This window comes from Pipistrellus kuhlii, unplaced genomic scaffold (assembly GCF_014108245.1).
Source record: "Pipistrellus kuhlii isolate mPipKuh1 unplaced genomic scaffold, mPipKuh1.p scaffold_m20_p_20, whole genome shotgun sequence".
Classification (NCBI taxonomy): Eukaryota; Metazoa; Chordata; class Mammalia; order Chiroptera; family Vespertilionidae; genus Pipistrellus; species Pipistrellus kuhlii.
Genome location: NW_023425516.1, coordinates 5,149,206 through 5,166,569, shown reverse-complemented (window position 1 = coordinate 5,166,569; position 17,364 = coordinate 5,149,206). Strand labels below are relative to the sequence as shown.

The following is a 17,364-nucleotide window of genomic DNA, read 5'->3' as shown; positions in this document are numbered from 1 at the left end:
TGTGCGCGTGTGCGTGTGGTGTGTGTGTGTGTGTGTGTGTGTTGTGAGGTGAGAAGACAAGGAGAGCCTCAAGGCTCTAGTTGCTGCTTCTTCACGAGGATAAAGTGAAAACACGCATTTTCCCAGGGCAGGGAGCACCAAAGGCGAGAGGACTCTTTCGACCGGCGCTGTTCTTGGTAAGAGGCCACGTCAAGGTTGCGAGGGAAGAATCTGTGAGCTTGAGCCATTTTATTTTTTTCCATTTCACTGCCCTCTCTTCATCACCCTGGACAAGTGGTTTTGCTCTTTGTGTTTGATTGCCTCCGATGCCTGGGAACGTGTTACCCATGGGCGTAGCACACCCTCCCTTTGAGACTGCTGATGGTTAAAAGGTGGTTCTTTACCCCAAGCCAGATCTCCCTCACTTTGCCTGTCACCTGCTGATGCCAGACCCGGCCGGGCAGCTGTGCTGTGAGAGTGGTTGTCCAAAGTAGTGGATAGCAGTGTTGGTATGAAAGGGAGACACAGCTGGGGACTCTGCCGTTCCTGGCTGGAGATCTTGGGTGAGTTAAGACAACACCTGGGTCTTAGGAATCTTAGTAACTCCAGGGCCCATTTCCTAGGAGGGGGCCAAGGAGGGAACGAGGTGGCGTGTGGGAATCGCCCATGCAAAGGCCGCTAATGTCTGTGCTGCCTGCCTTTGCGAGGCCCAGGCCCTCGGGGCCGGATGTGAGTTGGTCAGAGCACAGGCAATGGGGTCCCGCTGCAGGGATTCCAGAGACGGCCCCATCATTCACTCGCTGTGCAGCCTGGGAGGAGTTGCCCAACCTCTCTGTGCTCCAGGAGCCTCACGTGCGAAAGGGCACCGATCACCATTCCATCGGGTCGTTGTGAGGATGAGGTGAGCTGAGCGCCCAGGAGAGTGGGTGGCGTACGGGAGGAGTAAAAGGAAGATAATTCAATGAAGAAGACTGTTCACAGGCACAGGAGCAAGCCAGCAAGGTCAAGGGAAGCCAGGATGCTAAAGCGGCACAGGAGCCAAACAGAGGGCCAGCATCCCCTTCGGGCCGGGAGGGGCGGGGGGCGGGACAGTTATGGACCAGAAGAGACAGGTCCTCCCTTTCCAGAGCTGTGACTTTCCAGAGGCCCTGGTGACCGGGAGGAGGGGTCCAAGGGGTCAGTTCCCCAGTCGGTCTCTCTCCTCACCCCCTCTGGTCTTCTGCGGTGTCTTTCTTTCTTTCTTTCTTTCTTTCTTTCTTTCTTTCTTTCTTTCTTTCTTTCTTAAAATATATTTTATTGATGCAAGAGAGGAAGAGAGAGGGGTAGAGAGTAGAAACATCAATGAGAGAGAAACATCGATCAGCTGCCTCCTGCACCCCCCCCACTGGGGATGTGCCCGCAACCAAGGTACATGCCCTCAACCCGAATCGAACCTGGGACCCTTCAGTCTGCAGGCCGACGCTCTATCCACTGAGCCAAACCGGTTTGGCCTGCAGTGTCTTTTGATAGATAAACCCAACTGGAGGCCCGGCATAAGGCTGCTGTGGATCCTGTCCACGCAGGGCGGCCTCTGGGGCACAGAGCAGGGCGGAGGGTGAGTGCGCCTGGAGGATTGAGTGGAAGATACCCAGCGAAGCCGTTTTTATCATGAGGCTGGGCCATTGGAGGCTGCCCCCCGTGCAGTGGTATTTGCCATCTAAAAACAGCCAATGAATAGGCTGATATGGTTTGCACCGACCATCCATAGAGAAGGGTGGTGGGGAGGCTCATGGATGCACGACTCGGGTCTGAGTCCTTGGATGGTCCACCCGCTCCCAGTGTGATCCTGACAAACCCCAGGGCCTCAGTTTTCTCATCTGTGAAATGGGAGTGCTCCTCAGATGCGAGGACGGGGACTGCTGTCATTTAAAAAAGGAATAAGCGGCCCTCGCTGGTGTGGCTCAGTGGTTGAGCATCAGCCTGTAGACCAAAGGGTCCCAGGTTCGATTCCGGTGAAGGGCACATGGGGGTGGCGGGCCCCATCCCCAGCAGGAGGTGTGCAAGAGGCAGCCGATCAATGATTCTCTCTCATCACTGATGTTTCTATCTCTCTCTTTCTCTCTCCCTTCCTCTCTGAAATCAATAAAAACGTATTTTAAAAATTATTTTAAAAGAGGAATAAGTGCCACCCCCCCTGCTCTGAATACAGACGCTCCTTGACGTAATAATGGGGGTTACTTCCCCCCAAGAAACACAGCTTTAGTTGGAAATACTGTACATTGAAAATGCATTTGGGCCAAAACCAGTTTGGTTCAGTGGATAGAGCATTGACCTGCAGACTGAAAGGTCCCAGGTTTGATTCCGGTCAAGGGCATGTACATTGGTTGCGGGCACATTCCTGGTGGGGGGGGTGCAGGAGGCAGCTGATAGATGTTTCTCTCTCATTGATATTTCTAACTCTCTGTCTCTCTCCCTTCCTCTCTGTAAAAAAATCAATAAAAGATACTTAAAAAAAGAAAAGAAAAAGAAAGTGCATTTGGCACACCTAACCAGACATCATCGCATAGCCCAGCCCATCTTGAACGTGCTCAGGACACTTCTGCTAGCCTACCAATGGGCAGAATCATCTAAACAAAGCCCGTTTTATAATAAAGTGTTGGTTGCACATAATTTGATATTGTATCACCTTGGAGCCATCATAAAATGAGAAGAATTGTAAGTCAAAGGATGTTAAGCCGGGGGCTGTCTGTATTTTGTCCTTAAGGGAAGGATCAGGATGACCCTCGGGGTCTCCATGACAGGATGAGAATTAGGGCTGCAGCTGAATTTTAATCCCAGTCAGTTTCGTTGCAGCCCGGGCCTCAGTGGCCGCCGGGGGCCGTTATGCGCCAGGACACGTGCTGATACGCAGACCCGTCTAATCACATTTCCCCGCTCAGGGCCGTGTGTCTGTGCACGCACGCACGCACGCATGCAGGAGCCGGTCCAGAGCGGTCCCTCTGCTCCCTGCTCGCTGGGACGTGGCTGGGGCCGAGATAAGCTGGGTGCGCACCACAACAAAGGCAGTTGCTGCTTTATCGGGGGATCAGGTAATTGGCTGGGCCGTGCAGGGCCTGGGCTCTGCGCTGCAAACAGTGTCTGCCTCTGCGGCGGCTGGTTTGGCATTGGAGTTTATAGACTCAGGGCTCAGAGGAACCCATCGTCCAGGGGAGGAAGGGATGATTAATCATAACGCAGATCAGTGATAGCGCCCACTTGACAAGGGGCATTCCGTGCCAGGCCCTGGACCCAGGACTTCCTGGACATGATCCTACCCCATCCGCACAGGAATTCTCCTCTTCTGTCCCCACTCCGCGGGTGAGGCCAGGGAGGTGAATGTATTTGTCAGGCTGAATGGCTTGACCCCCCCCCCCAAACCCGGACCCTAAGCTCCCCCTGCTGAACGGGCTGCTGAAAGCATGTGGTCTTGGCTTCTGGGACTTTATTTCATTATTTTTTAAAAATATATATTTTTTATTGATTTTTCACAGAGAGGGATAGAGAGCTTGAAACGTGAGGGATAAAGAGAAACATTGATCAGCTGCCTCCTACACACCTCCCACTGGGGACGTGTCCGCAACCAAGGCACACGCCCCCCGACCGGAATCGAACCTGGGACCCCTCATTCCGCAGGCCGATGCTCTAACCACTGGGTCATACCGGTCAGGGTGGCTTCTGGGTCTTTAAATGGAAGGAGGGGGTATTTGCGTGGGAAGTGCTGGGGGTGCTACGCACTGTGGTTGTTGAGCCGCAGTCATGAGTCCATCATGGCACCCCTCCCCCTCTTTTCAGTCCTGTTCCCCCTCCTCCCTGCCCTCCCATCACCCCAGGCTCCATCCCCATGGGTTTCTCTGTTCCCTACACATTCCAGTCCACTGGCGCCGCTGAGCCTTTGCCTACTCCATTCCCCTCAGCCTTTCCTCCATCCTTCATGTCATGCATGCTCCGGCTCATCCGTCCAGAGCCGGCCCACCATCCCCCTCACCTGGGGGGCTCCCCTCACCCCACCCCCAGGCAGAACCAATCCCGTCTGTCCGTTCCCGTGGCATTCTGTACATTAACAAAACAAAACCTGTTCCGGGCACACACGTTTTTTAGAGAAGGCAAAGAAATTAATCTTTATGTTTAATTACTGCCAGCTCTCTCATTCCCGACTTTAAATGCTGCCACCTCATTTGTCTTATTAAGTATTTAGTTTCGCTTTTAATTAGTGCTGCTTATTGTCGCTGAATTTTAATAGTGCAGGGTCTCAGCAGGCCTCGGTGTGGATGCTTCACAGATGTCGCCTGTCTTCCCGCGAGGGTTTGGGTGGCTGCAGAGAGGGGCTGCAGGGAGGGGCTGCAGGGAGGGGCTGCAGGCTGGCATGATTTTTCCAGCCCTCAGCTGATCCCGGTGGAAGTTAGATCCAAAGTAACTGGTTGGCGAACACACACACAGAGTTCAGGAGGGTTGCAATGCAGACATTCAATTTAAATTTGACAGGGTTGTGGGGGGGTGGGGGGGGGGGAAGGAATATACTGGCTCATGGTATCCAAAAAGGCCATCGTAGATTCAGGTGAGGTTTGATCCAGCATTCCAACTCATCATCAGCCATCAGTTTTCTTCCGTCTCTCAGCTCTCCTTCCATCCTTTGGCCAGTCTTTCCCACGTGGTGGCCGTGGTGGCAGAGGTCGCCAGGATCCGCCCCAGCTCCTGTGCTCTGAGCTTAGCAACTCCGACAGGAGGAGGCCGCTTCCACTGACGGAGCTCATGGCCACCCCAGGCCTTGGCACTTGCTTCCCCCCTGCCTGGAATGATCTGCCTCAGAGATCCCTTCTGACCACCAATTTAAAGTCACTCGTCCCTCTCCATCACCAGCCCCTTTCCCCTGTTTTATTTATCTTCAAAGTGCCCATCTGCTGGTATGTTTTATTTTATTTTATTTTAAAATATATTTTATTGATATTTCACAGAGAGGGAGAGAGAGGGATAGAGAGCTAGAAACATCCATGAGAGAGAAACATCGACCAACTGCCTCTTGCACACCCCCTATTGGGGATGTGCCCGCAACCAAGGTACATGCCCTTGACCGGAATCGAACTTGGGACCTTTCAGTCCGCAGACCGACGCTCTATCCACTGAGCCAAACCAATTTTGGCTCGGCTGGTATGTTTTATATTTGACCTGTCTTCCTTGCCAGAAGGCTGAGTAACATGGGAATAGTGGTTTTCCTCTTTTGTGTTTGTTTGAAGGCCAGATCCCCAGTGCCTAGAATAGTGTCTGGCATCCAGTAGTAGATGTTCTATTTAAAAAAAAAAAAAAATTGTCTTTTGGTCAATCCTTACCCAAGGATATTTTTTCCATTGATTTTTAGAGAGAGTGGAAGGGAGGAGGAGAGAGATATAGAGAGAAACATCTATGTGAGAGAGACACATCGATGGGTTGCCTTCTGCACTTGCCCCATATGGGGCCAGGGATCGAGCCTGTCACCCAGGCACGTGCCCTTGACCGGAATCGCACCCTTAACCCTTCAGTTCGTGAGCCGGTGCTCTAACCACTGAGCCACCGACTAGAGTTATACATATATATATTTTTTTTTTCTCAAGAGAAGCTGGCAATCTGTGTTTTTCCGTTAAATCCTGTGCTTTTAAAGCATTGGCTGAATCTCACTTTTCAAAAACACTGCACGGGCCGAGCAAAACCCATGTTCAGCCTGGGTGCTGTTGTGGGCCCCTAATCCACCGCCCCCCCCCCTTCCTTTGAGGCCCTCTGTGTAAGCCGAGCCCCCCTCCCCCACTCTGTCAGATAGTCTGAGTGAGGTTTCCCAGATCCCTAACTGAGCAGAGATGGGCTGGGCTCCAGAGGGAGGGAGGGATGGGGACAGAGACAGAGAGACGGGAGTGCGTGCGCACCGTCCAGCTGGTGGCTGTGTGTTCTGCTGAGAAGCATCTGGTTTCATTCCAAGACTGTGGGGGTGGGGTGGGGGGTAACGGGAGAATTGGAGTGTGTGTGTGTGTGGTGAGGCTGACTGTGGCATTGAACTCCCTGCAGACAGCTGAGCTCACACAGGTTCCCTGCAACATCTCAAGCTGAGTGGAGCGCCACACCTGCTGTGACTGGGAAGTTCATTGTGTTTCAAGAGTTGTTTTCAGCCAAAACCGGTTTGCCTCAGTGGATAGAGCGTTGGCCTGCGGACTGAAAGGTCCCAGGTTCGATTCCAGTCAGGGGCATGTACCTTGGTTGGGGGCACATCCCCAGTGGAGGGCGTGCAAGAGGCAGCTGATCGATGATTCTCTCTCATCCATGTTTCTAATTCTCTATCCCTCTCTCTTCCTCTCTGTAAAAACTCAATAATATATATATATGAGTTGTTTTCAGTTCAACTAAAACCTGCCCATCTGGGGCTGGAGGCACAGTCCTCAGCAAACAGCCCTGACGGAGCCGTAGGAGAAGCAGGCAGAGCGCAGTGGAGACGGGAAAAGAGGGGGGCTCTGAACCTGGCTTTTCGGGGTGTGGGACGGGGCCTCCCAGTAAGACGCAGGGTGGCGTCAAGGTTCGCGCCAAGCGGAGGGAGGGTGGGCAGAGCAGGAGCCACTTACCGGAGACGATGAGTGCCCACTGCCCTCACTGAGCTCTGCGACGTACTGAGGGCTAATTGAACGTCTACCATGTACTCTACTCAGGACTGGCTGCAAAGTGACGATGCAAGGCCCTGTGCCCACAAATCATTAAGAATTTCAAGGCAATGAGAGCAGAGCGTTAAGCCACCTGTGGGCCCATGGAGCACAGGGTCCTTCTGCGGCCCCTCCCAACTCCCCCCCTCCTCAGCTTCTCCGGGGACAGGGCTGTGCTGTACCCAGACCTTCAGGGAGATGGGGGACCCCTGTGAACGTTGCCCCTACCCCTGCCAGCATGGGACCTCCACTCGGCAAATGAGAAGAAGGTGGGGTTAAGGGCGGGGTCTTCGGCTCCGATCCATTCCTGCCAGTGGGAGCTGGGACCTCCAGCAGGAACGTTCCCTCTCGGGGCTGGGGGTTCCCCATCCGGAAAGGGGGCAGGCGGCATGAGGTCCGCCCTCTCCGTGTCCCCGGTGTGCGGGCACAGAGCAGGGCCTGGAGGAGGGGGCCAGGGCAGGAGCACCGGGTGACTCCTCTGTGGTTACTGTGTTCCAGGAGCCGGGCCTCCGCCATGACCGACACCGTGTTCAGCAGCAGCTCCAGCCGCTGGGTGTGTCCCAGCGACCGGCCCCTTCAGTCCAAGTAAGTCGCGGGGTCTTCTTGGGGGTGGCTTGGTAGCTTGTTTGGGGTCGGTGAGGTCCTGAGATTGGTGCTCTCCAAGGAGGACAGGAAGAGCAAGCAAAGAACTGAGTGTGCCCCCCGGATGGGGGCAAAGGAACCCGGTGGGGGTTTTGTCATGGAGACTTCTCCATTGATTTTACTGCTTTAGAAAAATAAAATAGCCGAAACCAGTGTGGCTCAGTGGATAGAGCGTCGGCCTGCGGACTGAAGGGTCCCGGGTTCGATTCCAGTCAAGGGGATGTGCAAGAGGCAGCTGATCAATGATTCTCTCTCATCGATGTTTCTAACTCTCTATCCCTCTCTCTTCCTCTCTGTAAAAAATCAATAAAATATATTTTAAAAAATAAAATAAATATATATAAATATATAAATAATAATTGTTTTCGTTTTTTAAAAATTGATTTTTAGAGAGAGGGAGGGAAGGAGAGAGAGAGACATCAATTTGTTGTTTCACTGATGTTTCCACTTATGCATTCATTGGTTGATTCTTGTATGCGCCCTGACGGGGGTATACAACCTGCAACCTTTGGGTATTGGGGCAGCGCTCTCATCAACTGAGCTGCGTCATAAACTTCCACCAGAAATGTATGGGAGTTCCCGCTCCTCCCCCTCCTCCCCAGCACCTGATCCCAGCCGCCCTTTTCACTGGGACCGTTCTGGTGCGGGGACGGGGAGTCTGCGTGGGTTGACTTGCATTCCCCTACAAACCGGTGTCGCAGGCCTTCTTACGAAACTGCCACCGCACTGCCCCCTTGCTGAAGCGTCTGTTCAGATGCGTTGTCCATTGTTAAGTCAGGTCCGGTGGCTTCTTGTTAGTAAGTTCTGCAGGGGTTCTCCCTCCATAGGTTAGAGGTGAGGGCCCTTCGTTGGATTTACGTTTTGCAAGTATTTTCTCAGTTTAGCCTTGCCTTTTTTTTTTTTTTCATAACAGAGTTTTTTGAAGAGGGCAAGTTACTTTTATTTGGACGAAGTCTGTTTTGAAAGGGGGAAGAATTGTTGGAGAATTCCCTTTATTATTATTATTTTATTTTTATTGATTTCAGAGAGGCAGGGAGAGGGAAAGAGGGAGATAGAAACATCAACGATGAGAGAGAATCATTGATTGGCTGCCTCCTGCACACCCCACACTGGGTATCAAGCCCGCAACCTGGGCATGTGCCCTGACTGGAATCGAACCGTGACCTCCTGGTTTATAGGTCAATGCTCAACCACTGAGCCACACTGTCCAGGCCCCTCACTTTTTAATCCCGGAACTAGCTGCTTGAAAGAACGTTGCTCTTACTTATCTAGGACCTGAATATGTATCGGAGAAGGGTCTTTTCTGAATAGCTAGTCCAGCGGTCGGCAAACTCATTAGTCCACACAGCCAAATATCAGCAGTACAACGATTGAAATTTCTTTGGAGAGCCACATTTTTTTAAAACTGAAACTTCTTCTAATGCCACTTCTTCAAAGTAGACTCACCCAGACCGTGGTATTTTGTGGAAGAGCCACACTCAATGGGGCCAAAGAGCCGCATGTGGCTCGAGAGCCGCGGTTTGCCGACCACTGAGCTAGTCCATCCACCTCCTGTGGAGCTAAAGCCCCTACCCCTTTACTTCTGCCTAAAACTGGAGTCTTACAGTTTTGAAGACAATTTTCTACCAATTTCTTTTCTGAAAGGAAACACCTGGAAAATAATTAAATTAAATTTAAAAAATTGAACCAGGAAGAAAAAAAAAAAAAAGAAAGAAAGAAAACACCTACTCTTTCAAACCCTTCCCATGATGTTCCCTTGGGCCCCAGACTTATTTTGCAGAAAATATTCCATCCACCAACCAGTGTGTCTCTGGAAGATAAACCGTTGCCTGAAGGCTGGATGGGGTGACATTTATTTTATTGCCGAAACGTCAGTTAATTAAAATCCCACGCATCCGAGAGTTTACTTCCGTGGGCACCAGGCCCAGCCATTTGCTTTACGATGAGATTAGAAGGATAACAGCTCGGCGTTCTGCGTGCATATGGCCTGCCGCCTCGCGCCTGCGTTTCCTTGGGACATTAACGTTATTTTCCCACACATGCTGATGGGCGGGTGGCAGCCGCCACGCATGCTCTCTCGCCGGCTGCGGCGGCGATGCGGATGCTGGTGATGTCTTTCTCCGGGAAATGAAGACGTCCAGTCGTCACTGACTGCCGGCTAGCCAGATCCACTGGCTGCCTTTGTGATTCTCAAACGCCTTCCTCTCTCAGCCTCCTTGAGCCTAAGGTGGTGTGTGAAACATGTGATGGCATTTGAAAGAGGAAAAGGAACCTGTGTCTGGTGAGGGTCGGGCAGTGGTTTAACTATTAAAAAAAAATGTGTGTATATATATATATATATATATATATATATATATATTTTTTTTTTTTTTTTAAATTGATTTCGGAGAGGAAAAAAGAGGGAGAGATAGAAACATCAATGATGAGAGAGAATCATCAGTTGGTTGCCTCCTGCATGCCCCACCCTGGGGATCCAGCCCACAACCCAGGCATGTGCCCCTACCAGGAATCAAACTGTGACCTCCTGGTTCATAGGTCAGTGCTCAACCACTGAGCCACACCGGCTGGGCTCGTTCAGCTCTTTATGTTGAGAAAACTTGGGGAGAATTGCTGGGAAGGTCATGCTGCCCTATAGCTTTGAAGTCGGCCAGCGAGAGCATGCCAGCAGTCAGAGGGGGAAACCAAGTCACACAGAGAGGACACAGGGGTGGTGTCTGTGTAGGGTTGCACATCTCATAGATGGGCATTGAAAGGTCTACGTTCAGAGGAGCCAATCACTGCTCAGGGCTCATGCCCCTCCTCACAGCAATGGAGACAACAAAAGCCGAGAATGGCGTTGGCCACGTCATGAAGTGATTCCTCTTTAGAACCCCACGCCCATTATGTAAACGCTGAGTGATCAGCTCGGTTCGTCCATAAGCTGCACCGATGGGTCATTTTAACCCCAGCTGTGGCTTTCACAAGCCGACCCTGCAGGAACCTGGTTCTGGATGAGCTGGAATCAGATCACGATGATTTTGGGGGAGACAAATGGAAACAGGTCCTTGTCAGTCAAACCATGAGGTGGTGCATCCATACAGTGCTGCTCTCATGATGAGATTTCCTTCCTGACTTCGTGCTTTCTTTCTCTCCTTTCTCTGCCTTCCTCCAGTGACAAAGAACAGTGAGTATCTTATGCTACTATTTTATTGTTCGACCAACTGAATTATATCTCTTTTTGTTTGTTTGTTAATCCTCACTTGAGGGTATTTTTCCATTGATTTTTAGAGAGAGTGGAAGGGACGGGAGAGACAGAGAGAGAAACATTGATGTGAAAGGGACACATCGATTGGTTGCCTCATGCACATGCCTGGCCGGGGCCAGGGATTGAACCTGCAACCTCGGTTCATGCCCTTGATTGGAATAGAATCCAAGCCCCTTCAGTCCATGGCTGACACCCTAACCACTGAGCAACCGGACACGGTTAGCATATACTTTCTGATCTAATTGGCTTGCCCCTACAATAGAGATGGCCAAAAAAGGAACTAGCACACTTTATATATCTAAAAAAGAAATGTAAGTGGTTTTTTGTTTTTTTTTTAAAGACACCCTTTTGGGAAAAAGAATTATGAAATTTCAAACAGTATCTTGATGAAAGGAGGGACAGCCGTTCCCTAGGGAAGCCCTCAATTTCATTCTAGTGGCATTTCCACAAGTTTGGGGACCACTCCGTGCCCCGTTTCCACAGCCTTTGCCCAGAGTTCTGTTCCGAAATAAAGAAAATATTAACCGAAGCAACCGCTTCCATTAATAAAAGATGATGCAGAACAGAGCTTGCAGGAAGTCACGCGCCATGCATGCTGTCCCAGTCCCCTCAAGGGAGGCCCCCGATTTCCCGGTGAGCTGCCCTTGGCGCAAAGGTCCCGGCTCTGCTCACAACCTCTGTCTTTGCAATGGGACTAATCTCCCAAATAGGCGTGACCGATTGGATGCCGGGTCCAATCAGTGAGGCGTCGGCTGCAGAGCCGCACGCAGGGCTCCGGTGGTTGGGAGCACGCTCAGAAGCCACGGGGAGGGAAGGGGTCTGCCCTCCCCACGATGGGGGTGTTAGCACAGAGCCAGAGGCAGAGCGCGGGGTCTGGCATCAGGAGACCCAGTGGGGCTGTGGACATGCCCTTCACCTCCCGAGTCCTGGCTGTCTCCTCTGCAAGACAGCGGGGTCACCCTGTCCTTCCTCCCTCACCAGGTGGACAGAGCATCCAACGAGGGGCACAGGAGAGCTCCGTGAACTGTGAAGCATTGTGTTGGGAAGTTGCCTTACCCCGTGTTTTGTTTATATACATTGTACATACATACATACCCATACATAATATATATATACTAGAGGCCTGATGCATGAAGATTCGTGCAAAAATGGGCCTTCTTCCCCTGGCTGGTGGCACCATTTTTGCTCCAGCCCAGAGGCCCAGAGTATCCTGCACTGCTCCTGGCCGGCCGCTCCACGCCTGTGTATGCAAATTAGCCACCATCTTTGTTGGGTTAATTTGAATACTCACTCCTGATTGGCTGTGGGCATTGCGAAGGTATAGTCAATTTGCATCTTTCTCTTTTATTAGTATAGATACCTTGTGTGTGTATTTGTATATATACAACCTGTATATCTATCACTTGCAAAATTTGTCCAGCTCTTTTGGACCCAAACGACCACATCACTGGGCCCAAAATCCTCTAAAGGTTTTCTTAACATCGATCAGGTGACCCTGGGAAATGACTTCCCCAGTTCTGTCTCTGTTTCTCCATCTGTCAAATGCGAGCTCTGGACAAGTTGATGGCTAAAGGCCGTTTGAATGTTCTACAATTTCTTTTGTTGGCTGGTAAGACACTGGCCGGACTAGATCTGCTTCTGAGTATGGTGAGTGCATTATTCAGACGTGCCAGGGAGAGATGCCGAGACAATGTCAGGTGATAAGTATGAATGTCACAAGAGAGAAGCTCATGACCCCAGAGGGTCTGGAAGCTCATAGAAGCTTCCTGAATACGAAGAGTTGATAGGTAGAGTCTGTGACCATACTCTTTCACTCCCTCCTCCCCTCCTTCCTTTCTCCCTTCCTCCCTTCCTTCCTTCATTATCAACTATTCACCGAATGTCTACTGAGTATCAAGCACTCACTGTCGTAAGCACCGGGAATACAGGGATAGCCAAAGAATGTGTCTGGTGGGGTCTACAAACAAGTAAACAGCCGGTCACCAACAAATATACTCCAGTGTGCCGTCACGGAGGGCCGAGCAAGCACAGGAGGGCTGTCTAGCACAGCCGTGTGGGTCACGATGGGGGAAGTGAAGTAAGGTGGGGTCCAGCGAAAGCAGAGACAGATGAGTTCCAGGTAGAGGAACAGCATGGGCGAAGTCCCAAAGTGAGAACACATGGAATTTCAGAAGAACCACGTGGGGCTCAGTCTGGCTTAACAGGTTAGCAGGAGCCTTAGATTCCCTGAGCATTCTGAAGGGGGTTTGGGGGGGAGGGGGTGATCCTGGCTTCCCTCTGCACCCCGCTTTCATCTGGTGGGGGTAAATTTCATCTGAAAGGGGCCTTTACACCCACAGGGCATGTGCAAAACATTCTGTGGTGCAGCTGCCCTTTCTTCCCCATCCTTTCCTCCAGGATCCATTAAAACCTCATTCACGGAGCTGTAAAGCGACGTCCTGCTGACACCTGCCTGTGCCGGCATCCTGGGGGGAGGGGGGGGGGAGTGTGAGGAAAATAAAGGAAAGAAAAAGGATTAATTTTCTGCACAGCAGCCCCGTGCGATGCCTCAGAGCCTCGGTGCCCCAGAGGCACCTCCGTCGCAGCACTCCCTTTGGGAGTTATAATTTGTTAAAAGAGACATCTGCTGGGTGTTTATTACGTGGCCATTGTGTGCATGAAATAAAGAATTAAGGGGGGAGGCAGGACAGATGTGTGAGCCTGCCCTTGGCAGGTATTTAGGGAGAAACATTGGGGAGGGGCTCCCCCCTGGAGCCAGGACTCGTTCCTTTTTTATTTGGGGCCCCTGGGGCTGGTTTTGGGGGGAGGGTCCCTTCTGATCCTCTCTAGATGCCCCTAAGCGGGTACATTCAGGCAGCCATCAAGCATGTCCAGGATGCTGGTTTCCTGAGCCCCTGAGCATGCTTGCTCCACACACGTTTCTCGGCCACTCCCCGCCCTCCAATCAGGAGTGAGTATGCAAATTAACCAGAAAATGAGCAGGTCAGTCGCAATGATCTATAGCACATGTGTCAAACACAAGGCCCGCGGGCCAAATCCGTCCCGCCAGGCCTTGCAATGTGGCCCACACCGCGCTGTCATCACTGCACTCCGCTGCGTTTCCATCACAATGACAGTTTATGACTGTTCAGTAAACCATTCGGCCCGCGATTTATGCTAGATTTTAGATTTTGGCCCCTTCTCTGATTGAGTTCGACACCCCTAATCTATAGGCTTTCTGCTAGCAGTAAAACTCTTTCTTTGATTAATATTTTACCCCGAAGCTAAACAGATAAGACAGGTAAGCGTGGAGCTGGATAAGGACGTTGAGTAGCTGAAAGCATTAAATGCATCATGGTGAACTTTGTGCAACTGTCATTTAAAACAATGCCAAACCACAAAGTAAATGTAGCAGGGAGCCTAGCAAGCTTCACATTCGCTTGTTGGTGTCATAGTGGGTCCTGTATCAGCTAGCTTTTGCTACATAACAAACTATCTTAAAACTCTGTGGTGTAGAACAGTTGTTTCCAGGAATCTGGGCTCAGCTGGTGGCTCTGCTGGTCTTGGCTGGACTCGCTTATGCGGCGAAGGGTTGGCTGGTCTAGGGTGGCCGTGGCTGGAATGATTCAGCTCTGCTCCACAGGGCCCTCAGCCTCCAACTTTCTGTCCTGGGCTTGTTGTCATGCCATGGCAGGGGTGTAAGAGGGTGATCAGACACACAGGCTTTTGCAGATTGACAGAGATTCTCCTCCTCCTCCTCCTCCTCCTCCTCCTCCTCCTCCTCCTCCTCCTCCTCCGCTTCCTCCTCCTTTTTCTTTACAACATAATTCTTTAAAAAGATACTTTCCATTAGCACCGGGTGCCATGAAGAAAATGAACCTGGACAATAGGGATCAAGGAAGGCCTTTCTGAGTTGGCTTTTGAACCAGATTTGGATGATGAGAAGGAGCCATCCACGGGGAGATCTGGGGGGGATAGTGTTCCTGGAAAGGGGACAGTGAGTGCAAAGGCCCTGAGGCAGAAACGAGGTTTCAGGGTTTGATTGAGGAGGGAGGCCAGTGATGCCGGGGTGCAGTAAGGGGGGTGATGAGGACCGATCAGGTAGGACTTTGCAGATGGACAAGAAGACTGGCATTTATTTCTACCAAGGTAAACTTCACAGAGCATAAAGTCAACCATTTCACAGTGTACAATTCAGTAGCCTTCAGCATTATCACAATGTGGGTTTTTTTTCCCCCCAAAGCCAATGAGAAGCCACCAGAAGGTATTGAGCAGAGGGGGTGAGCCTGTTTAGCATTGATTTGTCCATCCCCATAGGCCCTGGCTCCAGGGCAAGGTGTGTTTCCACCAGAATTTTATCTTCCTCCCCTTTCCCCCAACAAGACGTGGCCCTGAACACCTGCTTCCCTTCACTTTCAAACTCTTCCTTCTCTCTTCTTTAGTGCAAACCTGCTGAGATAGGAGGATGGCAGAGGAGGGGGGTGGCGGGGGGAAAGAGAGATAGCTTTTAATTTTTAACGTTGAGTGTCAAAAGGCAATTTCATGGCTGCCTGCGAGAGTAGAGCAGTGGAAGTAATAGAGGCTGGCAGCTAATGGGGAGCAGGCTCTGGAGGATTCCAGATACTTCCCCCCCCCCTCTCCCCCCCGCCCCACACACACAAGGACCAGCATTCCTAGCGGTGCTGAACCCTGCATTCCACTTGGGCGATGCGCCTCCGTGCCCTGGGGCGTGGACTGTGCCGTCCGTGGAGATGGTCATAATGTGCAGTAGACTCCGCTCTCCCCAGCACTCTCTGATCCTCTGCGCCATCCCCGGAGCGACATGGGCAGGCACTCAGGCCTCTTTGTGCTGTGCAAGTTAAGTGCACAGGCGGTCCAGGTTCGAATCTCACCTCGGCCACTCCCTAGCCGTGCAATGTAGGGGAAATGGTCTAATTTCTCCATATCTGAGTCTCCTCACCAGGAGATGTATGACAGGCCCTGTCTGGTAGGGAGGATGTGAGGATTGAGTGAGGTAGTGTGGTACCCAAGAGGTCAGTGTCCATGTTTGCTTTTTTAAAAAAATTTCTTTATTAATTAAGGTATCACATATTTGTCCTCAAACCCCATTCCAATCCCCCACCCCCCCACTTATGCCCCCACCCCCCTGTTGTCCTTGACCACTGGTTAGGCTCATGTGTGCACCTAAGTCTTTTGGTTGATCTCTCCCTTTTATCCCCACCCTCCTTTGAGGTCCAGCAGTCTGACCCATGGCTCCTTATCTCTGGGTCTGTTCTTGTTCATCCGTCTATGTTGTTCACCATTTCCCCTAGACGAGTGAGATCATGTCCTACTGGAAATACACTTATAAGAATAAAAAATGAGACAAGCAATAGTCGTTATGCTGAAAGGCATATGAATCAGTCTGTAGAGAGTTTCTTTCTGGGCGTGTCTGCTTATTTTTAAAAAAGCCAAGAAGAACACAGGATGAAACTCAAAATGCTACAGGAGCTTCTGAGGCTGTACATCTGGGCGTTTCTAGGAAAGCAGGGGACTTTCATAAGCCTCGTTGGCAACTGCTTTACATGTGTTATTTTTTAAATCTGTAGCTCAAACCCAGAAGCATCTTTGTGCCAGGCAGGGGCTGAGGTCTACTTGGCACCCAGGGCTTCTGGCTGCCCTCCCAGAATTAGCTCCACCCTCTGGCATCTTCTCCTGAGAACACCACTGTCCTCCAAGATGCCGAGAGCTTCCTGCAAATGTGTGCTAAGCACATCATGAGAATAAACCCATTGTACTGATGGGCAAACTGAGGCTCTGAGAGATACGATTCTTTAGCCCAGAACCTCCCAGCCAGGGAGTTTCCCCGGCAAAGGTGTGACCCAGGGGGTTACCCGACTCCAGAGCATGGGGTCTAACCACAGCTCCACATTGCCTGCTGCGTTTCCGGTCCAGCCTCACGCCTTCCCAACTTACCTTTCAGGCTCCAGGCGGGCTGGTCCGTCCATCCCGGGGGTCAGTCCGACAGGCAGAGGAAGCAGGAGGAGCTGACAGACGAGGAGAAGGAAATTATCAACAGGGTGATCGCCCGGGCGGAGAAAATGGAAGAGATGGAGCAGGCGCGGATTGGGTGAGGCCTGACACTTCCCATCCATCCCACGGTCCTGGAGGCGGGGCCTGGAGTGCTGGGGTGGAGGGGGGCCGCCTCTGGGCCTTGCTGTCTATGACCCACCAGGCCACCCACCCAGGCAGAACTGGAATCTTTGTCACATGAGGTTGGAGAGCTGGGGGAGGTAGAGGGGAGAGGCAGCTTCCTGGGAAAAGGGCTTTTCCAGAGGGGAATGGGGTTTTTCTGATGGGGAGGAAGGAGACTGTGGGCCTGTGCCTTGTGGGAAGAGGGATATGTGTGTTAAGGATGAACCCTTGGAAGCAAGAATTCCTCTCAGCCTTTCTCCTGAATAGCACGTACCACCAGCTAACATTTGATATTTACACTAGAGGCCTGGTGCATGAAATGTGTGCACAGGTAGGGTCCCTAGGCCTGGCTGGCAATCAGGGCCAATTGGGGCTTTCCTGCTGCTGGCAGTGCCCTTCCTTTCCCAGCTGCCAGCTGCCCGCCACTGCCTTCCCTTGTTCCATGCCGCCCCCTGGTGGTCAGCGTACGTCATAGTGAGCAATCAAACTATGGTCTCCAAGTCCAACTCCAACAGGGACAATTTGCATATTAGCCTTTTATATGTACTTGTGTTTCCCCAAAAATAAGACATCCTCCGAAAACAAGACCTAGCGCATGGAAAAATAAGACGTCCCCTGAAAATAAGATCTCGTGCATCTTTGGGAGCAAAAATTAATATAAGACACTGTCTTATT

At 51.4% G+C, this 17,364-nt stretch overlaps 1 protein-coding gene across 5 annotated transcripts in view; it reads left to right on the top strand.

Moving 5' to 3' along the window:
- RPH3A (rabphilin 3A) overlaps positions 1–17,364 on the top strand; it is an 82,681-nt gene that overhangs the window by 28,677 nt on the left and 36,640 nt on the right. For 3 of the 5 annotated variants that reach the window (XM_045585418.1, XM_036449365.2, XM_045585419.1), the window contains exons 3-5: positions 7,149–7,235; positions 10,444–10,455; positions 16,478–16,624. In XM_045585418.1, coding sequence (XP_045441374.1) covers positions 7,165–7,235; positions 10,444–10,455; positions 16,478–16,624 — 230 coding nt within the window. In that variant the 5' untranslated portion in view covers positions 7,149–7,164. The remainder of the gene's footprint in view (positions 1–7,148; positions 7,236–10,443; positions 10,456–16,477; positions 16,625–17,364) is intronic. The other 2 variants (XM_036449364.2, XM_045585420.1) reach the window with 2 other exon arrangements.